Source organism: Cryptomeria japonica, chromosome 8, assembly GCF_030272615.1.
Source record: "Cryptomeria japonica chromosome 8, Sugi_1.0, whole genome shotgun sequence".
Lineage (NCBI taxonomy): Eukaryota > Viridiplantae > Streptophyta > Pinopsida > Cupressales > Cupressaceae > Cryptomeria > Cryptomeria japonica.
Genome location: NC_081412.1, coordinates 42,227,117 through 42,253,828, shown reverse-complemented (window position 1 = coordinate 42,253,828; position 26,712 = coordinate 42,227,117). Strand labels below are relative to the sequence as shown.

The 26,712-nt window shown below is 37.2% G+C and overlaps 1 protein-coding gene across 1 annotated transcript in view; it reads right to left on the bottom strand.

The window, feature by feature from the left end:
* LOC131026686 (mitochondrial inner membrane protein OXA1) overlaps nucleotides 1-26,712 on the bottom strand; it is a 129,592-nt gene that overhangs the window by 79,164 nt on the left and 23,716 nt on the right. Inside the window, exons 3-4 of the mRNA XM_057956640.2 lie at nucleotides 4,599-4,643; nucleotides 4,413-4,471 (exon numbers count right to left, since the gene is read on the bottom strand). Coding sequence (XP_057812623.2) covers nucleotides 4,413-4,471; nucleotides 4,599-4,643 — 104 coding nt within the window. The remainder of the gene's footprint in view (nucleotides 1-4,412; nucleotides 4,472-4,598; nucleotides 4,644-26,712) is intronic.

The window sequence follows — 26,712 nt, the reverse complement described above, 5'->3', positions numbered from 1 at the left end:
CTGTCTAGTCCTTTTGATCCTTCTTTGGGTTTGTTATACTCTTTCTGAAATGGTTTTTTGCAGTGTTCCACGGAAACGCGTTTCCCCCCCCTAGGCCCAAGTCCCCCCGTCCCCGAAACCCGTCCCCCAAACATTTTCCCTTTGTCCCCTCGTCCCCGAAGCCCGTCCCCACGTCCCCCCGTCTCCCTGTCCCCAATGGCCGTGGAACACTGGTTTTTTGTCTTTGTCCTTGCGGTAGGAAGAATCTGTTGAATGGTATTTTCCTTTGTATACCGAAGGGGCTAAATCTCGTGCCTTTTTAGTTGCTTCAGCTAAGGTGAGTGGATCATGTCCCTTCACCCAACCACGTAATGGATCAACAAGCCCATCACAAAATAACACCACCAATCTCCTAGGAGAGATATCAGTAACAAGTACAGACAAACGCTGAAACTCGGCGATGTAAGCATCCACTGACCCTGACTGTTTTAACTGTGCTAGCTCCTTGAAATGTAACTCGGGATCCCTAGTGTCAAATCTCTCAATCAATCTTTCTGTGAATTCCTCATAGGATGTAATCTGATTATGCCCCAGAGTCACCATGCCATGATGCCACCATTCATGCGCAACGCCGTCCAAATGCATAGCCGCATACTTGATAGCCTCATCCTCAGTCATAGGATTTAGCTGCAAGTATGTATCTACCTTCTGCACCCAAGCTCGTGCAGTCATCTTCCCTGAAGCATCATAATAAGGCAAGGAAAGTTTTCCAACTTTCTTCCTCAGCTCAAAATTCTGATTCCTCCCTCCTGCTCTAGGCATATGTCTCATCCTCAAGTCCATATAATCTCTGAGGGAAATATCTGCCTGAAACTCGGGTCCACTGGCCTCCCAGTCCCTCCTGAACTGACCCTGTAACTCAGTAATCTGCGGTTCGTTCACTGGTTGAACCGGATCCCTAGGTGGAAAGGTGGGTAGAAGAGGTCTCGAGCTCGCTGTTCAAGCTGGGTGTGCAATGTGTCTAAAGTTATCCGCCTCGATTCCATTGTTGCCATGTCCATTATTACCATTAATGTTATTCTCAAGGCCATTGTTGTTGCCTCGGCCTCCATTATTATCATTGCCCCTATTGTTATCGTTTCTCCCATTGTTATTGTTTCCATTGTTGGCCTCACCTGGATTAATATTAACGCCCATCTGTCTAGCCATAAGCTGCAACATCATGTCCATTCGCCTATTCTGCTCCTGCTGCATACGCTGCCCTTGCTCTAACGTACCCAGCAACTGTCTGAACATTACCTCCCCCTGATCTGGAACGATATTCCTCTCATCTCGGTCACCCATACTGCTGTCCTGATCAAAGAATATTTCCTCTATGTCTGTATGACTGGATTCTATGTCCACCTGCACGGATGAACTAGACTGCTCACTCTGACTATCCGGATTTCTATTTTGTCTGGCCCTGGTATTGCGAAAATTATAATGCCCCTGTCGCATGCTCAATCATACATTCTGGACCTGTTTTATTTCTGCAATATGTTTTGGTGAGAGTTTCCCACAAGATGGCAGAATCTTCTGCTGTGATACCACTGTAGTGGACACCCTAGAATGCCCAAAAACTAACCCCACTGCTGATAGGAATTTAGTCAAACAGTTTGCAGCCAACTCCTTATTCCTCCGTTTAATGTTTCAATGTTTTTTTTGTTTTTTAGTCTTTGCACAGGTATGAAACCACATAACATGAACTAAAAAGAATTTACAATAATAGGCAAGTTGGAAATTGAAATACTGCTGTTATAATATTATTTCCAGAATTAACAAAAATCAAATACATAGCAGGTTATTTTCAACTCACTAAATACTCCAGCATTTTGACATAATGTTCCAACCAAAGTTTCTAATTCTGCTACTACAGTAACATGAATAGTGCCAGGTGAATAGTGCCGCCTGAATAGTGCCGCCTGAATAGTACCCGCGTGAATAGTGCCGCGTGAATAGTACCCGCGTGAATAGTACCCGCGTGAATAGTGTCACGTGAATAGTACCCGCGTGAATAGTGTCGCGGCCTGTAGCTGGAAATGCAACCAAATAATGCTGCTGCTTGTAGCTGGAAAAGCACCCAATCTGCCTATAAATGAAACTGATAGCAAAGGATTCCAAAGGCCAAACCCCAAGGGAATGACGTCTAGAATGTCACAAGAGAGGATAGACGTCCTCTAATGCCAAGAACGGATCTGCAACTCACACACCAAATTCTTCTCATATTCCCACCTGCCCAATGAAGCCACAAAAGCTCCCTTTTATTCTTTCTCCAAGGGGTGACCCAACTCACTCAAGCAATGTGGGATAAAACATGTTCAATATAAATCATATTAAAATATTCACTTATGTCTCCCTTGGTTGCCCCTTTGATTTACACATATCTCCATAAAATAAATATTAAAGTAACACTTTAATATTTTACAATTAAATTAAATGTTACTTTAATAAAACTTCAGGCATTAAAATATATTAGCAATCGGACTCCGAATAGCGTGAGTGATAGCTCGTCGGAAAGCTCTCGCCAAGGAGTATCAAATCCAATCACCAAAACTAGCCCCCGTTGTGTCCTGCTGACTTACTAAAAATAGTAAGTATGCCTGAAACTAAGTAAATCAACTTCGTTTTGGCCCAAACTGGAAATGACTAGGCCAAAACACTCCAGGATCCCTTTAAACCCTTCGTTAGCCCTCGGGACCATGTAGAGCTAGGCTAACGCACATATACTTGGTCAATCTACTAGAGTGGGGACATTACAATTCTGTGATGGATGCTTGGGTTGATTGAATAATCCTCAAGCAAATCTGTAACTCAAAGGAGGATGATAAGTAAAGATGAGAGATAAGTGAAGAAATGCAAGCGAAGTATGGGCTAGTTTTCCTTGGATTTCTGGAAGGAAATTCAAGGATAAAATCATCACCAAAGGCAAAATCGACATCATGATGAGGCAAAGTGTGAATGAAATTGAAAATTCCTTTAAGTGGAGAAATCCACGACTTGCTAGAAACCACAACCTCATCAAATCCACAACTGGGTGAAGTCCACAACCTTGAGGTGAGGTGAGGTGAATAAATTTGTCCACAGCTTGCTCAAATCAACGACTTGAAACACTCAATAATCAAGATAGGCAAGAGGTGGAATCATCAATCTATCCATGACCTTCACAAATCCACGAATTTAGTGACTCAATGCTCAAGTAGAGGTGATGAATTTTTCAAGATGCATGATTTTGGTGACTCAATGCTTAGAGGGGCTTAGCCAAGAGGAGTTCACCTAAAATCAACTTTGCCTTCATTTTTATCCTCCACTAGATGAAATCCACAACTTGGAGGTCTTGAGGGCTAGGTCGAGTTGGTTGAAGACTTTTAGAACATGTCCCATTCCATCCATGATTATCCTTTGTAATTATTATAGACTCTTTCCATCAGTACGCTGACAAATTCAAATTTCTGAATCCGTACTTCAACAAGTTTGGACATTATAATCCCAATAGTCCAGTTGATTTTAAAGTCGGCTTTTCCAATCAAAGGGATGTGACATATGTAATCACTGAAAAAAAAAATAGCCTTAAGTGTTCTCTAAATTCATTCTTTATGCTTTCCATATATTATCTAAGTTTATTTTGTGTATTTCTGTAATTTATTTGCTGAATTTTTTGCTGAGTCTCAGTCCAAGTCAAATTTCTGAGCTACCAAGTTTTTGAACTATAATTCTGAGTTACTGTTACAAATGTTGCTACTTACATGAACCTTCTTAGTCAAAGTTTCTACCATAAAGGAGCTGCTCTTAGCTTGTGAAAGAAGACCTTGACAAACCTCAGACAGACCCAAGGGAACAATCACCCCCTCAGTTCAAATTTCCATGCAGAAACTAATGCTGATGAATGTTCAAGATATGAAGCTACTGAACATTTTGATCCGACTAAAAACTCCAATATAAGCTAGCTTGAACTTTCCATTGAAAGGGCAACATAAACAGACTTCTCCATGTAGTTAGTCTATTACCATGGTCCTAAAAGATCAGGTCAGTCATTACTTATCCACACCATTTTTTCGACATCCAAATTTGTACATTTTGGGGATTGCTTAAAAACAATTTCACAAGGGTGTCAGGAGAATTAGACTATTCTGTCTAGAGAGCGGAGAGACAATTTTGTTATAACAAGGATAAACCTCCAACATCATAACAATGAAACTCATTTTCCGTTGCATGTACTTGTTATATTATTAGAACTTTTGGTGTCTTGCAAGAAACAACAATTAGGCTTGATCTGACTAAGTTGAAGATGTAAAGCTTACAATAGCTAAGCATCTAATGGAGTGGCTTCCTCCAATGGAAAATGCATTCCACTGCTCAAAAATAGACACAGAGCAGTATGATAGAGAAATGCTTACTTTTTGAACAAAAACTTCAATCGCTGTCTTCCATCTTCGATCATTTGAGGATCAGTGCACTGCATTTCACATGTGCATGCAGTGTGAACTAGAGAAGGTGAAACAGCAGAATAATTTAAGAACAGTAGAGATAATTATATTATCAAAGCCATATCATAAACAAAGGTAAAATGAACAGAGCCGTACCTGTTTCATCCTCTGTGTAAGCTCCTCCATCTCTGGCCTCATCAGCTGCATTTCAGAAGGACATCAAAATTTAAATATTAAACAGTGTAATAGAAGTCGACACCTTGTATCATAATCAAAGAACATGCCATTTATTTAAGGCAGATAAAAAACATTATGGAAAACTAAAATAACACCGTCACAAAGATTTTAGCATGTTTATTTAGAAGTATATAAATAATATTATGGAAAATTCAAATAAAATCCTAATAAAAGCTTCATAAAACATACAAGTTACTTCAAACAGTAGCTTGACAGCCAAATCAAAGCTTTTAAAACACGTAGAATTCAAGACAAGTGTAAAGGGATGTGATCAGCATCATACAGAGGTTTATGATTGACCAACATCAAACATTAGACATTAAATGTCATGTCACTCAGTAGACAATACTATGATAGCATATTTTGTTCACAAGCAATAAGGAACATAAAAGACCACCTCAATCTCCTACATGATTTGAAAGGTTTGCCATTCTCTTCATTGAGAATAATGATAAAGAAGAGCATTACGTTGTAAATATGGATTCAGCTTGTGACCACCTCATTAAAGCCAGAAGCATGAAGTGTCATGGATTATTTCTTGAACAACAATATGTCAATATCATCCATGATTTTCCTCCTTGGAACAAAGGCTGACTATGTTTTGAAGACCATTGCTGGAAGGAAAGGCTTCATTCTGTCGGCCATGATCTTGAAGAAAATTTTACATTCAGTGCAGCATAAATACATTTATCACTATTATCCACTTACCTGAGCTTCAGCAGTTTTCAGAATGAGGAGAAAATTAATGGTGTTCTTGAATTTAGTATTTGCTTATTTTTCTGAGTTCCTGCGTTATATTGGCACGGCTTTTTTGATAACAGAGCAGAATATCTGATAGAACAGTGCAAGAAAATCATCTGGCATTCGAGTTTTATCTAGGTTCAAGGATAAAAATTATTTTATTCATTGTAGAAAGTTTTAGATGTGTACTTGACTGATTTTTCTTAATGAAGCTTAATTTAGTCTGTCAGATCCTCTAATTGTTTGTGATTGCCACTGTCCCCTTTTCAAAAACAATTTTGCAAGTGGTTAGTAGCATATGAAAGGATATCAGGCATCATTTTTAGATGGGAGTTGTTTATTGATCTAATTCTCTGGAACTTATTGATATGTTATCTTTGAGGACTGATTTAGGAGAGAATTTAGCATTGGAATCTCCTGGGTTGATCTAGGTCTCTCTGGAAATACTGTCCACCCCAGTCACTCATTCTTGTTTTGAGATGCTAAAACTTGCCATGAATTTAGGCATATCATAAATTAGTGTGATTTTAGCCTTCGATACCACCATTTCCTCCACTTGGATAAAATCTGGGTGGTCAAGCCACAAATTCAACTCTAAATCAAGATTTCCAAGGGCCTTAGCCTTTGTAAAAAATTTCCAACTGTGTTTGCCAGTGATCAGACAAATTAGTGCAGCGAACATGGGCTGAGATCCATCCTCCTGAAAGGATAACTCAGTCAAGTTATTAAGCTAACTACCTCTTACCTTTACTTCTATTTGACCAGGTAATCAGATCTGGGTAAAGTCAATGTCCACCTTTTTTGTTGCTGTGAAGATTAAAAGAAGCGTATAAGCAATACACAGATTAAAACCCAATCTGCCCCTCTTTTTTATGAGTTGTGATCCTTGACTGAGATCCATTCTCCTGAAAGGATAACTCGGTCAAGTTATTCAGCTATATACCCCTTACTTTTTTTCTAATTGACCAAGTGAGCATACCTTGGTAAAGTCATTGTTCCACTATTTTTGCTGCTGTGATGAGTTAAACTTGTGTATAACCAATAAGCAGATTAAAACCCAGTCCAACTTTGCTGTAGGAAATGTGATGCTGTTGAAGTCAACCATGAGAAAAGGTTCGTCCAAACATTATGTTGGGGCCAAGTTGCCACTCTGCTTAAGAGGGCAATTCGCTTCTTGTCACATGAGGTGCGGAATATGCTTGTTACCAGTAGAGAAATCAATGTTATAACACCAAAGAATGAATCACATAGATGAGAAAAGTCTAAGGACCTTCAAAAATAGATATCTTGTAGCCAATTTGAATAATTGTGCTCTTAAGTTCGATTTATCTAAATATTGCATATATGGTGAACAAATATATGTTCATTTTACTTATGTTCTCACAAATGTTCAAGGATATTGGATCTAATTCATATTGTTGTTTTTGTTTTTGTACTTCAAAATCCTTTTATGATGTTCTTTTCAATGACAACTACCCTAGGACATGGATGTATTTGATTAGAAGTCAATACAAAGTCTTCAAAGGTTTTAAAAAGTTTACGACCCTCATAGTGGTGACTTTTGTTCAATAAATTTTGACAAATTATGCAAGGAGCATTAGATATAAAGACGTAAGACAACTTTATATACACCTCAACAAACGGAATTGCAAGGAAAATCATAGGACGTTGATGGAAAGAGCTAGAAGTATGTTTAGTGGAGCTAGCTTGGAACAAAAATTTTGGGTAGAAACTCTTGGAGCTAGCATCTTTATGTTTTTGATTGTGAGGCATATGCTAATGTGTCTAAGACTCTAAGGAGAGACTCTCAAAATCAGAGAACAAAGCATTTAAGTGCATCTTTGTTGACTATGGTGTTGGTGTGAAAAGGTACAAGCTTCAGGATTTTGTGACCAAAAGAGTTTTGTACAACAAAAGTGTTATTTTCAAAGTGAGTATGGCTTCTGCTATTAATATGCAATCAAAAGAAGATAAGAAAAAAGATGTTCAACTAATACTGAAGATCAAGAAGATTAAATAAGAAGCTCATGAAGGACCTAAAGAGGAGAGCTCAAATAGTTTAGAAGAGGAGGTAGAACATCCATCTCAACTTTTGAGAAGGTCCATTTGGCATAGACAACCAGATAGGCATAATCCTTCTCATTGGAGGGTGCAGTTTTTCTTTAATTATTGGCATAGATGAGCCTAGAACTATGAAAGGAGCATTGGCTATGGATGTTTTTGAGTCCCAAAGAGAGTGGGTATGGATGTTTCTAAGTCCTAGAGAACAGCTATGGATAAGGTGATAGTTACATCGAAGAAAAATCACAAATGGGGATTGTGAACTTAGTAGCTTTGCCTAAAGGTCAACAACCTATTGTTTGTAAATGAGTGTTCCAAAGGAAAACCAGTTACAATGGTAAGACTAGACTAATTGTGAAGAGATATTCCAAAGTTGAGAATACTGATTATGATGAAATTTTGTCTCCAACCGCTAAGCTAACATCCATTCAAGACTTGTTAACTATTGCGCAATAATTCATGAAATTGAGCAAACAAATGTGACAACTTTCCTTCATAGTAATTTGGAAGAGGAGATCTACATGACACAACCAAAGCACTACTCGGAAGAAAATAAAGAATCTTCTTATGGTCTCAAACAATCTCATGGGATGTGGTATCAAAAGTTTGATGCCTTTGAATTGGGTTTAGGATTTTTTAGATCCAACCAAATTATTAAATTATTATGAGATGGATGGTGATTGAATTCTTGTTATTGCATTGTACATTGATGAAATGCTGTTCAATAATAGTAAAGTATGATTTGTGACTTTAAGTCTCAATTTTTAACACAGTTTGATATTGACTTAGGTGTTGCCAAATATATTTAGGTCGAAACTAATGATGGAAAGATTCAACATGACAATTTGTAGACTATTGTGTGTTCTTATATTGGTGAAAACAAAATCATTTGTATTCGTGTCCGACTTCACCCAATGAGATAGAGGATATGACTTGCCTACCCCATGCAAGCATTTTTGGGAGCTTGATCTATGTTAAGGTCTCTACTAAACCAAAACATTGCCCAAGCAATGGAAGTCCTTTATCGTTTAATGGCTAATCTTCAATAATCTTAATGGTTGGAGTTAAGAGGGTTTTTCAGATATTTGTAGGGTGAATCTAAGTACTCTATTCATTATGATGATGATTCTACAAGGGATTAGCACTTAATGAATCTTTGTGGGTTTGTCTACTCAAATTCAACAAGTGATACGGACAACAAAAAATCCACTAGTGATTACATTCACTTTATTCGGCGGTGCCATCAGTAGGATGAGCAAGCAACATGTTGTGATTGCTTTGTTCATTATAAAAGTCAAGTAAATGGCAATTATTCACTCTTAAAAAGAAGCCATCTAGCCTAAAAGATTGTATTTAGATTTGGGGCTATGAAATGGAGCTATTGCAGTTCTATGTGACAATCAAAGTGTCATATGTCTAGCAGAGAACCAAACCTTTTATGTCACGACTAAGAGCATTGATGTCCAATACGATTTTTGCACAATAGAGGATGGCAACATGATGTTGGAGAAAAATGTCATGTTGCAAAACATTGTAGATTCATTGACAAACCAAGTGAGCACATAAAAGTTCAAGTGGTGTTGTGAGTCTATGGTCTTCTTGGCCCCTAACAATTTTTGAATAGTGTTGCTACTCCCTTTACTCTTGCAAATTGTCCAACCAAGTGAAAGAATGTTACAAAAGGTGTTTCAACCTTGCATCCTGTTGTGACCTTTTTCACACATCGCCCCATTGAAGATGGGGACCCTCTCCTTTCCTTCTTTCTAGGGTTTTTGTTAGTGTTTATGGCCTTCCGCTGCAGTTTTGCTCGGTTCTGTCAAGTTTTGAACGGTTTGAGTCCCAGAGATTGAAAGTCAGTTTGTGCAAGCCAAGTAATAAGTTGATAACAGAGTCCAGACACCGTCAAAGTGCTTAGAAACGCCAAAGGACGAAGAACGCAATTGATTTGAACGAATTTGAACAACTTTCTGTTTTTAGAAAGTTTGCTTTTTTTGCTTTTTCCTATTTTTTAGGAAGTTTCATTTTTGGCATTTTTAGCCCAATCCTAGTATGGCTATTTTTAGAAAGTTTTCCCTATTTTTTAGGGATGCTTGCTTTTTGCTCTTTCGGAGTGGGGACCTAGGGTTTGCACTGGTACAATTGACTTGCTTCGATCGCGATAGAAAATTTCAAGTTTTGAACTAAAAAGCTAAGTTCCTACATTTTAGGTGGTCATGACACTTCAAATGGTTTGCCTGAGTATGGATTTCAAATTTCAGGTCAATCTGGTTAAAATTGAAGAAATTGTGAAATTTTGAAGCTTTCCAAATATTTTCTCTGTCTGCTTGATAATGGATTGATGGTGAGTGTTATGGCAAGAAGTTGAAAAGTCCGCCCTATGGAGAGAGCTGAAAAGTCTGCCCTATGGAGGGAGTTAAAATGTCTGCCATGAAGAATTGAGGTGATGCCTATGTCAAAGAAGTTCCAAAAAGTCCGCCCTATGGGATGATGGTGAATAGTTATGGCCAGCTTAGAACTTTGCCCTATCCATGGTGACATCAAGCAAGTCTAAGGCAAGCAAAAGTCAGCCTTCTTGAACCAGCTCAAACTCCGCCCTCCAAGCTGCCTAAGAGGTGAAAAGTCCGCCCAAGTGGATAAAGGAAGATGCCTACCTCTAAAAAGTCCGCCATGTGAGAAGGGAAAGAAGTCCCCCCTCCTAAAATTATAACCAACTCAAACTCCGCCTTACAAAGGAAGGTCAAGATAAGACTCCAAAAAGTCCGCCCTATGGAGATGCCTAAAAAGTCTACCCTATGGAGATGCCTAAAAAGTCCGCCCAAGGATTTGGTGAATGGCAAGTGGTCATGAAAAGTCCGCCCTCCCACTTGAGAAAATAATAAGTTGAACTCCAAAAGTCCGCCTTGATCAAGCTCTCCAAGGTCCGCCCAAGATGAAGGAAGTACGCCCCTTCAAGTGAATCTAAGTCCGCCTTGTGGGATGATAGCAACTGAAATAGCTTCAAAACTCCGCCCTTCTCTTGGCAAGCAAAAGTCCGCCTTGGAAGGCATGAAAGATGATTTCAAAGTAAAGAAAGTCCGCTCTACTTGGAGGTTGAAAGATGATGCCTATGTCAAGAAAGTTCGCCCAACCTTGCAACAAGTTAGAAATATGACCAACAAAGTCCACTTTGAGAGAGATGTGGTTAAGTTAAAAAATGAAGTGCACATAAACATAAGGAAAGTTCCCACTCTAAAAAAGGTCCGACTTGCCTTGCAGTAAGATGAGAAGCAAAACCTCATAAAGTTCGCCTAAGTCAAAATGAAGTCAAAGGATTAACGAGAAGTGTCATCCAAACCTTCATGAAATTTGAACTAAGTTCCAAGTTAGAAAGGGATATTCGAAGATCAAGTTCGAATATGAGCTGGAAAATCAAAATAGAAACTTGAGATTGAGGAGAGATTCGAACTTGAAACTAAATTAGAGAGTTTTAGAAAGAAGATATTTGGAGATCAAGTTCGAGTTTAGGACTGAGTCTCAAATTAGAAACTTGCACTTGTGAAAGTTCAAACTAGATAAAGATGATTGTGCAACTCAAATAAAGTTAGAAACTTACTCCATGAATATTCAGGACTGAAGCTGATTTAGAAACATGAATTGGAAGGATATTTGCGGGTTTCTAATTGTGAAAACCAACTCTAATACAAATAAGTCATTTCTCCTTTCATTATTACACAACAAAATTCAAACTTTCTGAACAAGTTAAGAGCAAATTTCAGAGTTATCTTGCAGACTGAAGGAGGTTCAAAGAAGATTTTCACAGGTTAAACATATTTTTGGAGGTTTTGAAGGCATTAATAATCATTTCCAGCTTTGTTCTTCATAAACGCCGACAGATTTTAACCAACTTCATTTTTTAACTTAACCACCGAAGGTGAAGTTGGTTAAATGCAGATTTATTACATTTTCTGAGTTTTCCAAGTTCGTTGGGGGTGATTTTTGTGGATTTATCCAAATTTTCAGTAAGAAAGATCATGTTGGACTGAATGGGGTGAGGGTTTTCAAGATTATAAGACCTGGTTTTTGGATTGAAATCGTAAAAGTGTGGAGTTTTCGTGTGAAAATTCCATCTTTTTGTGACGAAGTAACAAGAATAGAGTGAAATACCAACCTCTTAGTCATCAAGATCCTAAATTTTAAGTTAAATTTCTGGTTTCTAACTTAAGTTTCATCTTTATTCGCAGATTTCAAGCACGATGAAGTTCTAAGTAGACAAAGATGCTCCTCCTGAATCAAGAATGAACTCAAAATGGAAGAGCATCAGTGATACCAACCTCGTGCATATCAATCTGAGGGAGTTTAAGAAGCGGATGTTCGGCTTAGATAACCTTGTGCCTACCGTGACTGCACAAAAAATGATGAAGAGTGGTATTGTGCATGCTGCTGGCTTTCTCCCTACCATGCAGTGCACGGAGTTGGTAGTTGAGTGCGCTAGGCACTATAACCCGGTCAGTAGAGATATTGTGGCACCATATGGAAGAGTGTTGACCAATATCAATGATGAGGCCATAAGGGAAGCTTTTAAGATTCCGGAATATCATAATGTTGTATATGTGACCAAAGATGAGGCTAATCGAATGTATCAAGACCACATGGAGGAGTACGACGCCACCATCAATCATTCATGGCTGGACAAACTAAGAAAGGGTGCCTCCAAGCTATCGAGGAAGAGCTTGGTGAGGGCATATTTTAAAGAGGATATTGGAGATATGATTGTCCCATTGAACAGAATAATGGCTAATCCCCAAGGCACAGCTCATCAAACTTTAGGTCAAGATTAGTGGATGTAATGTTAAGAGTTTCGATGAAGTGCTCATACGATCAAGGTAATCTTTTCAATGTGATAACCACCATATCCGCTTCTTCCATCTTGCAACCAATGGCCTCCAGTTGATTGCGAGTGTCTTTGATCATCATTAAATAATCCTCAAAGACATCTTGTCATCCATATTACTCAAGAACAACATATTTTTAAGGAAGAAAGCTCTACCTTTATCTGATGTCTCATATAGATCCTTCAAGTGAGTCCAATTTTTTGCAACAATCATGCCAAATGACACTTCTAGAAACATCTCATCGATGACTAATAACTTGAGCAATATAACCACTTCACAGTTACACTCATCAAAATTGTCCTAGTCTTTGCCTGCCATTGTGGGACAAGCAGAATAACCCAAAACAATCTGATCTAGGCACCAATACTCAAAAATGGTGAGCACCCTCTATTTGGTATTGTAATTCTTGTCGTTGAACTACTAAGTACCTTCCAACAAGATGGTGGGTAACAAAGTCATCCCTCTTGCTATCCAGAGACATGGAAAACAAGACAAAATGCAACTTCTTAAAAACTTTAATTTTTGTTGATAAAAAATTGGCAAAAACCTAAAACCAATGATTTATTTTTCAGAAAATCGTGCAAAAATTCTGAATACCCACAATTTTGTAAAAAAATTGTCAAAAATGTTTGCAAAAGAACACTGTTAGCCCTAGAAACCTTAGGTGTGACCCAAAACAAGCTGCAAGAAACCACTATTTTATAAATCGTCAAAAAACCAAATTGCCCTAAAAACCCTAGGTGAAAAAAACACCCACAATTTTTTATAAAAATCATACAAAATGATCAAAAAACCCACGATTTTCTCGCAAAACCCTAGGTTGTATGAAAAATCAACTTCTTGTCACATGTCTAAAAACCCTAGCTCGACCTCATGATAAAAGCCCTTCGTCGCATCAAGAAACGGACTGAGAAATCGCAGGCAAAAAAAAAACGTTTGTCACAAGCAAGAGTAACCCTTGTTGCATTGGAAAAAACACAACCAAACACTACAAAAAGAAAACCTAGTTGCAGAAAATGCAAAACCCGATGAGATTTTTTTGACAAAAAATATTGTGGCCAAGAACAAAGAGCCTGCATTTTTCCTTTGAATCAAAGCCTTGATTTATAGGTAAAAAATTAACCCACAAAAATTTTTCGAAAAAACCCTTCGAATTTGCAAAGAAATAACACCCACAATTTTTTAGAAAAAAAAATTCCACCAAAAAATTGAAACCCTTGTCGATCAAAAACTTTTGTCAATCAAAACCCTTGATTCTACAGACAGATTTGACAATTTTGTTTTCAAAAGATTACACAAAAAACTTCTAAATATTTCCTCGAAATTTGTAAGTAAAGACCACAAATTTAAGGATCCATTTCTATTAAAAAAATCACCAAAAAAGAACCTATGCTCTAAAACCATGAAAAGATAATTGATTGTTGGCATTAAAAAAGGAGAGGACTACTCCTTATATAAGCAATTACAGAAGATATTTCCATAACGGCAACAATTGAGAACTCGAGACAATAGAAAGATTCTAAATACTAACTAACTGACTTATTGAATAGAAAGTTACTAACTAAAGAACTTAAATGACCATTATAAGCTAAATATAACAATATTGCTTTAATACTTACGACACATGTTATGACACATTATAATTCATTTTTAAATGATAATTATCATTTTGATGATTATATACTCGATGATTTTTTAATTTCATATTTTGGTCTCAAGATTTTGTTGTATGGCTGTCTTAATTTGCACCTTAACGACAAAAATACTTGATGTAAACTTAAAGAGAACACACTTATACTTAGAGGTGGGTGAATTAGTATAAGACATTTTTTACTTTTTTAGAACATAACCATAACAATATCAATCACACAAAACTAACAATTATGCAACACAAGAACACAAGATTTACGTGGCAACCCTTTCGGAAGAAAACCATGGCTTACTTATAAAACTTATTTTACAAATTTTGTAGGCGCCAACCTACTAGAGGCACCAAGCCCCACAGCTAAGCACCAACTTAGCAAGAGACACCAATCTCTTCTTTTGAGAGGCACCTGTAAATGTAAAATAGACTGTTATTGTTTATGTGCAATCAGATTTACTGTAGCTTCAAATTTCTGGTATATTAGAGTCAGATCGAAGAAATGAAGAACCGATTAAGTCTCTTATCGATTTGCCTCTGTAGGTATGAAGGCAAATGCATATATATATGTCACCGATCTTTTCTGTTTTGTTATGTACTACCAACACCAAGTAACAATATGGAGGATGGCATATATATACGATTGTCTTCATGGAATCGTGCCATCATGACCCCTGTGTGGAGCCACGATCCTCTACACCAGCGTTCATAACTTTAACCAACTTAAATGTTTGCAAGGTTAATCTGTCAGTTAAACACTAACTAAATTCCAATCTTATTTAAATCGTAAATAACAAAATTAGTATTATGTGTGCTTGATACAATTTAGTTACGACTGAGACTATAATTTAACAGCACCAAACTCTACACAAAAAAGTATTTCTGCCTTATTGAGTATTCTCCTCTACACAAATCTGCCTTGTATCAAATGACAATAATTCTTGCATAGTTTCTTCATACAAATCTGCCTTGAATGTATATATACTTTTCTCACAAATTTGCCCTTGATCACATATATATCTTACTCACAAATCTGATGCAATCTCTATCAAGTCTGCATATACCTCTTTCAAATCTGCTAATATAATCTTCATGGATCTGTCGTTATACCTAAGAAAATTCTGCTCTTACATGGACTGATTTCTCATGTTGCCCTCTTACTTGTGCTTTGGAAGATATTCTTTTATTCCACCACATAAAGCCTGATTTTGGACTGTTGTAGGTCTGCTCTAAACAATTGAATTTTTCATTTCATCACACACTTCAAACCTTCACCTTGTGTTTCTTAAATACTATCTTCATGCCTCTAAGAGAGGCGATCTCTCTTCCCAAAGGTTGCACTCTCTTCAAGTGATGTGATTCCACCAAGGGAGTCAGCCTTTTCATGTATTTATTTGTTTTTCGGCCGAAGGCATTCCTATGTGAGCTTTACAAGTTCACCTGGATGATCCACGATTGATATCATCTTAGAGGCATGCAAGATGTTTAAAATGTTTACATCCGTTAGATGGAAATGCAACAAAAATACCAAAAAAAATTATTTATATTAAATCTTAGAATTTTGTTTAAGAACAATTTCATTAGATAAAAGACAATGTTTTTAATAATTGGATACATAAATTCTTTAATATTTTAAGTTGATTTTCTTGTTAAAAGTAATTTTTGAAATCAAATAGAATGTGTTTTAGTAAATATATATCTATTTGGTATTTGTTATATTTCATTTTATTTAATTTACTAATCTTTTAAAAAAATTAATATGAAATGATTTGCATACAAAAAAGAATAAACTTGAATTCAAAGTTAATTTTAAATCTAGATTTAAGTCTCTAACTTATTCTAAAATTATAATTAGTCATTGTTGATTTATTTTTAAATAAAAATTTAATTTTCTTTAATTTATTTCTATCAAATAATAAATGTTTATGAATTTTGAAAATTACAATTTATTATAATTCTAGTTAATTGTAAGCTTAAAAAATATTGTGGTGATCTGATTAACAATATTACTCAACCCCACATAGAAACAGAATTGTACTTAAAAACACTTAAAATATTTATTATTAATGCCAAATTTATAATAATCCTAACCATAACCCTTATAATACTTAGTTATGGTTTAATTTTAGCCCAAGGTGCACACTGAACTAATTTAAAAAGAAAAAAACAAAATTATAGTTAAGTTATTAGACACAATACAATATCTAAAGATTTGATCTAAATAATGTGAGATCATACCCTAACTAGCTACATGATGCATCATCTTAGATATGATAAATCTTAAAGTAAGAATTTTGATTGTGATTCAATTAATGTTAACGATGTTTGTAATCTATTCATTATATTTTTTAGGTACATTTTTAATTGATATTTTAGTTCTAATAAATTAAAAAACAAATTATTTTTCAATTTAAAATATTTATTATTTCTTATAAAAATTTTAAATTATTAATTTTATTAATTTTGGATTTTCATGTATTTGACTTTGTAATAAGTTTAGTCTATTTTAATTTTATTTTTAAATTTAAGTTCGACATTTATTTTTAATTATTTATGTCCTTTTATGAAATTACAAGTTATTAGAGTTAATTTAATTTATAATTATTTTTCTTATTAAAATCTTAATTTATTGTAGAATAATTATATTTTGATTTTTTATTTTAATTTATATAATGCATTTAATTTATCTCGCCATCTCTCTCTATTTACCCTCTCCCTCTCCCTCTGTCTCCTCCATCACCACATTCCCCTCTCTCTCTCTCTCTCTCTCTTTGTGTTACTCCCTTATTCTATATCTCTTTACTTCCCGATCCTCTATCTATCTATATCTCTAAATCTTGCTCACACACTCCTTGTTACTCCTCCCCATCTCTATCTCAATATATCTCACACTTATACACACACTCCTTGTATCTCTATCTCTACCTCTCCCCCCTCTTCTTCTCTCTATTACCTCATTTATCTCTCTCTTGCTCCCTCTAGCTCTATCTTCCTATCTCTTCCTCTCCCTCTCTATCTATATCTCATTATCCCTATCTTTATTTTATTCACTCCATCTCTCCTACTCTCTCTCTATATATCCTTCTAGCTCTCTCCCTATCTCACTTCTTAAATCTTTAGTATGTCTCCATTTCCCCCTCTCATTGTCTCCCTCTTTCTATCTCTAATTATCCCTCTTCCTCTCTCCTTCCATCTCAATCTCTATCAATCCCTCCTTTTATATCTTTGTACTTCTATTCCTCTATTGGTAATGGAATCTAGTTATTTGCTCGGTTCAGAGAATTTTTTTTTTAAGTCATGTTTGGATCCCTATAACTAGATGCATAGTTCATTTTAAGCTATCACTTCTTGATTGAGACCTTGGTTGAACAAACAAAATCAATTTTCTAAATGGCCTACCAATTGAACTTATACACTAAACAAATGTATGCAAAATACACCAAATTTTCCCTAATTGACCTTCCACACCTCTTTGATGTACCAATTGCACACCAAAGTGCGAACTTCACAAAGGATGTGCCACTTTATGAAGAATAGGCCTCACTATCAAATCCCTTTTATTGTTTGATATTCTTAAATCCACTATTCCATATGCTGCCACCATTATTAAATATAAGCTTGATCTCCGAAAAATAAATTGAATGAAGAATGATTCAATAATCGGATGATTACATTGAACGATATACACACGCATATAAAGAGGTTACAAGATGATGTTCTATGATTAGAACATAACGTTAAAGTAAAAGACTAAAGAGTTAAACGCTAAATTAAGCGTGAAAGCTAAATTAAGCTTAAAAGCTAAGTACATAAAAAAAGTAAACGACCATTAACCAAGGAACTAAAAATAGGTGACTAACATAGAATTAAATATTCTAATACCCTCCCTTAATGGTCATGCTATCTATCACACCAAGCTACCCTCTAAATTTGAGAAACTTTGACGAGCTCAAGGACTTGGTGAGGATATTTGTAGTCAGATCTTTTGTAGGAATGTACTGTAGTATAACTGATCCATCTTCAACATGTTGGCGGATGAAATGACAATGAAGCTCTACATGCTTTATTCGCTCATGGAAGACTGGATTTTTGGCTAATTTTAGAACCCCTTGATTATCACAAAACAAGGGAGTAGGTCCTGGTTGAGACATTTACATGTCTGCAAGCATCCTACGTAGCCAAATTGCCTCACATGTTGCCTTAATAGTTCCCTAATACTCTACTTCGGTCGAGGAAAGAGCTATTGCCTGTTGCTTCTTGCTGGTCCATGTGACTGCACCTGTACCCAGGCTGAAAACATACCGAGAAGTTGAAGTTTTGTCATCAACACAACCTGCCCAATCTGAGTCTGTGAAACCAACCAGCCTAGGATCTTTGCTTTTGTTGTACAGAAAAACAAAATCATGAGTAAATGCCAAAATCAGGAGTGCCCTTCACATATCTAAGCACACGCTTCGCGGCAACCCAATGTTCAACTTTTGGGGCTGACATGAAGCAAGAAATATAACTCACAGCATAATTGATGTCAAGTCTAGTGGCAGTGAGATAGATGAGGCTGCCCACTAGTTGCCTGAATGAAGACTCATCCACTACAGGTGAATCTGATTTGGCTGACAATTTATCTCCATAGGTGTAGATGCAAGTTTACAATCTTGCATTCGAAACTTATCCAATAGGCTCTTGGCATACTTTGACTAAGAAATGAATATGTGGCTATCAGTCTGCCAAACCTCTAGACCGAGATAATAATGGAGAAGTCCCAAATCTGTCATATCAAAATGCTGAAACAAATTTTGTTTGACCTGCATGATCAGATGTGTTGCATTGCCAATAATGATGAGATCATCAACATAGACTACTAGAAATAGAATATCATCACTAGTATGTTTGACATACAAATTGGGATCTGAAGGACTCCTTTGAAAGCCTTGATCAATCAAGTACTTATCAATTTTGATGTACCATGCACGAGGAGCCTATTTGAGGCCATAGAGTGCTTTGACTAGTCTACATACCTGGTGTTCCTTACCGGCAACCTTGAAACCTAGAGTTTGTGTCATGTAGACTTCTTCCTACAAATTACCATTGAGAAAAGCACTCTTGACATCCATTTGATGGACTTTCCATCCAAATTGAGTTGAGAGAGCGAGGACAAGTCTAATGGTACTCATCTTGGTTGTGGGAGCAAATGTCTCCTCATAGTTGATGTCCTCCTTCTGTGAAAACCCTTTTGCCACCAACCAAGCCTTGTACTTATCAAGGCTTCCATCAACTTTATACTTGACTTTAAACACCCATTTGCAGCCAATGGGCTTCTTCCCTGGAGGAAGATCAAACAATACCCAAGTGTTGTTTTTCACAAGACTATGTTGCTTAGCTGCCATAGCCTTTTCCCACTCGGGTACACCTTTAGCCTCTGTATATGTTTGAGGCTCATAAATACTGTGAATGTTGGCCATAAGAGAAAAATTAACTGTGTGTTGCTTGCTCTTACCTCTAACTGATCTACCCTCAATGAGCTCATCATCATAAAGATCACCAATGGTCTTGGCCCACCACTTAGGCCGGAGAGTAGAAGTACCAACATCTGTTGCAGGATGAAGATTACCTGGAACATCTGGAGCAAGCTCCTCTGGATGTGGATCTAGAAGATTCTGAGGAAAGTCAAGGGGTGCAACGTCATGCCTAGGAGACCCCACAACTTTAGAGTCAACTAAATCCCTCCCATCAAGTGGAGCTAAGGGAAGACGAACACCCATACTTGCAGCATTTGGAGGCTGATCCTCAGTGCTCAAATCAAGAGAGGAAGGCTGAAAAGGCCCTCTTTCTTCATCAAATACTACATCTCGACTAAATATGAGGTGATTAGTGTCTATATCAATCAGATGATATGCCTTGTGGTTGGCACTGTAGCTGGTGAACATCAATTTCTGACTCTTTGGATCCAGTTTGGTGCGCTTGGCATCTGGAATCCAAACATAAACTGTAGAGCCAAAAACTTTCAAATGACTAATTTTGGGCTTCCTACCAGACCAAGCTTCTCTAGAGTCATCTTCTTAACGGCCTTTGTGGGAGACCGATTCAGAAGGTCAATTGCAGTGAAGACCGCTTCCGCCCAAAAGTGTTTTGGAACATTTCTATGCTCCAACATAGACCGAGCCATCTCAATGACTGTACGGTTCCTGCGCTCAACAACACCATTCTGTTGTGGGGTGTAAGGTGTGGTAAGTTGATGCTTAATGCCATGTGATGCACAGAAATTGGTGAACTCTGTAGAACAAAATTCCCCTCCATTGTCGGACCGAAGAGTGACTATCTGACAGCTAGACTCTTTTTCCACTAAGGCCTTAAACTTCTGAAACATGGTGAGCACCTCTGATTTCTGCTTAAGAAAATAAACCCACATGCATCTACTGAAATCATCAACAAATAATAGAAAATACCTGCATCCAGTGACTGATGGAGTGTTCATGGGACCAGAGATATCTGCCTGAACGAGCTGCAAGACCTTGGATGCTCTCCAAGCGTCTCCATCTGAAAACGGAGTCCTATGCTGCTTTTCAGCTTGACATGCTCCGCAAACTCCATGACTCTGAGTTTGAATCTCAAGTAATCCTACGACTAGATCCTCTCGAACCAACTGAGAGAGATAGTGGACATTTAGGTGTCCATATCACTGACGCCAAAGAGTGTTGATGGAAGTACTCCTAGCTGCCATAGCGAGCTCCTAAGAACTAGTAGAATCAACAAGTCTATAAAGACCTTGATCCTCAATGCCAACTGCAATTGTAGTGCGAGTCTCCCTGTCAACAATGTTGCACTTGTACAACCCAAAGACAACATCCAGTTGTGGAGAATGTTGCATAATCTGATTGACTGACAATAGATTGAGCTTCATACCAAGTACAAAGTATACATTGAGGAATATCAAGACTCTCCCACAAGATGAAATATGAACATTGCCCTTGCCAACAAGGGTATACTCTTCGCCTCCTCCAAAGATCACTAAATCAATGAAAGGCATGTACTCTATAAACCAATCCCGACGATGTGTGAAATGCGAAGAGGCTCCAAAGTCAATGTACCAGGTTGATGATTAAACATCATCAAAAGAGGTTTGGGCCATGAACACATAGAAGGCAGATTCCTTCTGATCAGAATGCGTGGCAGAATTGGCTTTCTGCTTGGACCTGTTGACATGTTTTTTATGACAGCGTCTAACACAGAATAAAGTTGCCTAACGATCACTTCACTCTCTCTTGATCAAAGTACGATTGCATGCTAAGATTGCAAGAAGTTCAAACAATCGACTCCAAGGTTCCTTCAATGCGTGGACGTGACTCAGTTGGCTGATGTGATTGTTGGTAATCCAAGGGGCCTTACGTGTGCATCGTTCTTTCACTTCTTTGTTGTGGCTGGAACTCCATCATCGGATATGGCAATTTTGCAATGCTAGTACTTCGAATGGACTAAAATAAACTGAAAGTAAAAGGGAAAGGGTTTAGGAGGATCTAAATCTACTCCTAAGGGCAGTGATAACAATGAATAGTGCTTTGGTGGACAAATTCCAAATAAACCAAGCTCTGCTTCGCCAAGATCAACTACGACTCTACAAGAACCGGTGCAATCTTCTGAGGATGTTGAAGAATTTTCATATTGAGAAAGTGCATTTGAATACCCAACACAGCACAATCCAAACGACCATTCACAATTGAACTTAGCACAAATTTGGGGGTTCAGGCTAACTTTACATTGCAACTTACAATCAGCAAGATGCAAAAAGTATGAACCATGGAAATTCATCAAACACCATTACATTCTCCATTGAAATCAAAGCACTATACTACTTCTACTCTAAGTGAGGAAGGTGAAACCATGCAAGCTTTAAAAAATAACTTAAGTGGACACCATCAAAGAACAATGTTTCACTGTTATTATCTCAAAGCTTATCGCAACAATTTCATACAAAGCTCCCTCCCTTTACAAATGAGGGGGGTCACCCCTTATATAGGCTTCAAGCCCTGGCTACATGCAAAACCCTAATTAGGGTTTTCCCTAAAAGATTCTCCACTCAAGATGCAACAAGGTGGGAATCTCCAATTAATAACCCATCATGCCCATATACAACTAATTCAAAAGTACCCAAAATAGCATCCATTGCACATTAAATGCACCACCTCCTTCAAATTCGCCCAAGATGAGTTGAATATTCATCCATGCAAAAATCACCCCATTATGTCATAAATGCTCCATCATTTCCACATGCGGCGGCTGCATGCAAAAGGAATCTGCCATAAATTTCAACATGCAATGACCAGGTTGCCATTTGGTCAAATATTCCGGCAATGAATGCCCCACCATACTGCCATGCGTTCAATAGATCCTCACCATGCAAATGGAATCTGCCGTCGTATATCCGCTCCTGCACATCTGGAATTGTTGGAGAGGGAAAATTCGATTCAAGAAGAATTTTCTTGAAGTCTCTTCAACTTTCCTTGCTCAGAGAAGGTTTTTCATTAATTTTGCACATTTTCTATTTTTTAGGAAAATTTCCAAATTAGGGTTCCGCAGTCCAGGAGAGAGAAAATTCTCCTACGAATCCAAATCTGTAAAACTTTTGAAATTTGGATGTGATTTGATGCCCGAGCATGGATTTTTCAAATTTTTCCTTGGAGGGGAAATTTCTTGTTCAGTTCATCCCTGATTCCTTCCTTGCCTTAGAAATTTTATGTTCAATTCATCCTTGGGTGTATTTCTTCCTTGCTTGGAATTTTGTCCCGAAGGAAGGAATTTCCAATACTTAGCCAAATTTTCATCTTTCCTGGAATTCTGTCCTGAAGGAAGGAATTTCCAACACAGCCAAATTTTCACATTTCCAAGAATTCCGTCGTGAAGGAAGGAATTGCCAACACTTAGCCAAATTTTCACGTTTTTCAGGAACTCTGTCCTGAAGGAAGGAATTTCCAACACTTAGTCAATTTTTCACTTTTCCTGGAATTCCGTCGTGAAGGAAGGAATTTCCAACACTTAGCCAAATTTTTATGTTTTTCAGGAACTCTGTCATGAAGGAAGGAATTTCCAACACTTGGTCAATTTTTCACCTTTCCTGGAATTATGTCCTGAACGAAGGAATTTCCATTACTTTGTGAATTGACCATGTCTCTTTTTCAACATCCCTATTTTTTAGGGATCCTCCTAAAATTTAGGAGCCAGGTTCATTGGATGAAGAATTTCACCCCGATTCTAAATCTATAAAATTTTCCACATTTGGTCGAGATTTGGTGTCTAAAAATAGGATAATCGAAAATTCACCCGAGGGGAATTTTGCTTTTTATTCCTCCTTGACTCCTCAGATTCCATGCCTTTAGGCAAATTTTCAATTTTTAGCTTGGGTGAAATTTTCACCATGCCAAGGATTCATGGATTTCCCTCCTGTGAATGCCTTCTTGAATTCAGCGCCCCAGCCTAGTCTTGGGCGCATTTTGGCCCTGTCCATGGACTAGTGGATTTTTCCACTTGTGAATGCATTTTTGAAATTAGTGCCCCAGCCCAGTCTTGGGCGCATTTTGGCCCTGTCCATGGACTAGTGGATTTTTCCACTTGTGAATGCATTTTTGAAATTAGCGCCCCAGCCCAGTCTTGGGCGCATTTTCACCATGTTCATGGATTCATGGATTTTTCCATCATTTCAGGCTCTTCGTCAGGATATATATATGAAATATAACATTTAAGTATAAGTGGCATTCTTATACTTTAAGTTATATTTCATATATATTGTCAGGATGTTTGAGAGTGGTTTCAGGTCCATAGGAATCATAATGCAAATTCTGGATTTTGGAAGATCTTCCAAATTTCCAGACTTAGTCAAATTTCAGGCCATTTTCGGATCAGGATGACATTGGTGGATTGATGTGAATTTTTGGACTTGGATGATTTTGCATGCTTTCCTCTTTTGGAGTAGGAGTTCCAAACTTAAACCATTTTTTATCCAACTTGTCTGCCTTTTGACTTTTCTGGATTTAAAAACGGTCTTCAAGAACGTTCAGTCTTCAGCATCTTCAGAGATATTCAACTTTCGGTGTTTTCCTGTGAAGATCCTACCAAAAATAGATTTTCCCAAATAGTAAGTGTTTCAAAATGTCAAGGTTTGGGCAAAATAGGCCAGAAAAACACTTACTAAAAATAGAAACTTACTATTTTTAATAAGTTTGATTTTTGGCAAAATTAGACCAATCTGGGACTCAGTAAAATCCCTAAAAAATAGGAACTTTCTAAAAATAGAAAGTTGCTCCGTTTTGGCTCAAATTTTACTGGGAGGTTCCTTGAAGGGTCCTAATTCCAGTCGTATGTTCAGTTTTTTCAAAACCCTAACAGAAACCCCCTAAAATCTAGGACAGAAGGCAGAAACCCTAAAAAGGGACAAAACAAACCCTAGACTTCATCAAACTTGCTCAAACGAAAAGCAGATTAAACCCAAATGATCCCCAAACACTTGCAAAGCCGAGAGACTAACAAGACTGTTGCGAAAAGACCACAAAAACGCAAGCCAAAAAACCGAGAGCGCCTAAAAAGAAGGGGGTCCCCATTTGCAATGGGGCGGTGTGTGAAAACGTCACAACAGGACCCTCCCTGTTTGGATTGCTGAGATGCTATCAATTTCCGGCAATCTTTCACCAAATGGCCATATATATGGCAGTAGGAACACTGTAAGCTCTTCTTTTTGGAAGACCGTTGAGGCTGACCTTGACCTTGTCCTTTCTGCTGAAAGGGCAGAGCTTTACCCTTGTACTTATGCGACGCTGAGGCTGTGAAAGCCTGTTCAATGGATGAACTAGCACTGCTTCCATCGATCCTATTGTAGCAGCTTGTTGCAGAGATCAGGAAACTTCAAATCAACACTAGTAGAGGAGATATTGAGCGTATCAATGAAATTCTCATAGGATCTGGGAAGGCTTTTCAGCGTGATCACTACCATATCCTCTTCCACCGTGGTTCGGCCTATAGCTTCCAACTGATCACGAATGTTTGTGATCTTCGTAAGATGTGCCTGGATAGATGACTTCTCATCCATGATGATAGAAAACAACATATTCTTCAGAAAGAAAGCTCGGCTCTTGTCGAACGTTTCATGAAGGCACCTATGGGAGTTGATCATCTGTGATAGAGAGTTTGATAAGCATGACAGCCTCTCAATTCTTCACATCATGTTTGTCCTGATCATCACCTACTATTGTAGGACAAGATTCCTTGCCCAAAACAAGTTGATCAAGTCAACGATACTCAAAGATGGTAAGCATACGCTGTTTCCAGGTGTTGTAGTTGCAGTCGTTGAACTTTTGACTGTGTTCCAACATGATGTTGGTTAATGATGCCATCACGGTCAACTGAGTTAAAGCAAGAGACAGAAGAATTTGAAATCGAAGCAGCTGCTGAAAAAACTAAAACCCTATAGGAGAATTCTAGCACGAATTCCAAGGCGCGAATTTCGAGGTTTGGGAGAAACCCAGAAATTAAAATTTTCTACAAACTTAAAACAACATAAACGGTGCCCAAAAGACAGCAAAATTCCTGACGTCCACAGAATTAGTAGAAATTGCGAATTGTTTTTAAATTCCAAGGCAAATTCGCTAGCACAAAATTTGAGGCACGAAAAACGAGGCACCCAAAAAAGTTCTCAAAAAACCCACCACGAATCTGAAAACAGAATGCAAATCGAACAGCTCAAAAATTGAGGCATGGAAACAATGCACCCAGAAAAATATGACGACGACCCAGTTGAGGCCTCGAAAAACCCACCAAGAATTTGCAAACAGAATAAAATTTCGACTTGAATTGAAGGGTCAAAACCCTAATCGAAAATTGCAGAAACCCTAGGAAAAAAAATTTTAAAAAAAAGAATCCGCCTAGGAAGAGAAAAAGAACCTGGTCTTTTTTTTTTTTTTTTTAAGTTTTAAAAAATCTCTTCAATAAAAACTTCGAAAAATTTTAATAAAAAAAAACTTTCGAAATTTTTAATTTCCATGCTCTAATACCATGAAAAATAAATTGAATGAAGAATGATTCAATAATCGGATGATTACATTGAACGATATACACACATATATAAAGGGGTTACAAGACGATGTTCTATAATTAGAACATAACGTTAAAGTAAAAGACTAAAGAGCTAAACGCTAAATTAAGCGTGAAAGCTAAATTAAGCTTAAAAGCTAATTACATAAAAAAAGTAAATGACCATTAACCAAGGAACTAAAAAATAGGTGACTAGCATAGAATTAAATATTTTAATAATCTCTAACATAAATTGTTTCATATTAACAAAGGTAATCGCTGCTCCTTTATTATAAATCACTGTCTAAATGATAATTAAAGACCTCTTTTCATAAATATATTTTCTGCCTTATATAAAGGAATCACTGCTCTTATACTATCATCCTTAGTCACTAATCTTGGGCAATTTAGTCTCTATTTACATATATTTTTTTCTTCTTTAATCTTAATGATCATTTGCTGCCTTCCTCAATGGTGATAGCTACCACATCTTTTACACTCATAATCATTTAAGATCATTCGCTCATCTTATATGTATTACTTGGCTGATTAACAATGCTCTTGTCTTATGTGAATAATCATGAAGGCAGCCAAAGATAAGTAAGATATGTAATTTATTCTTGGCATTCATACTAAAGGACGTCAGCCAGCATTAGATATAGGAATT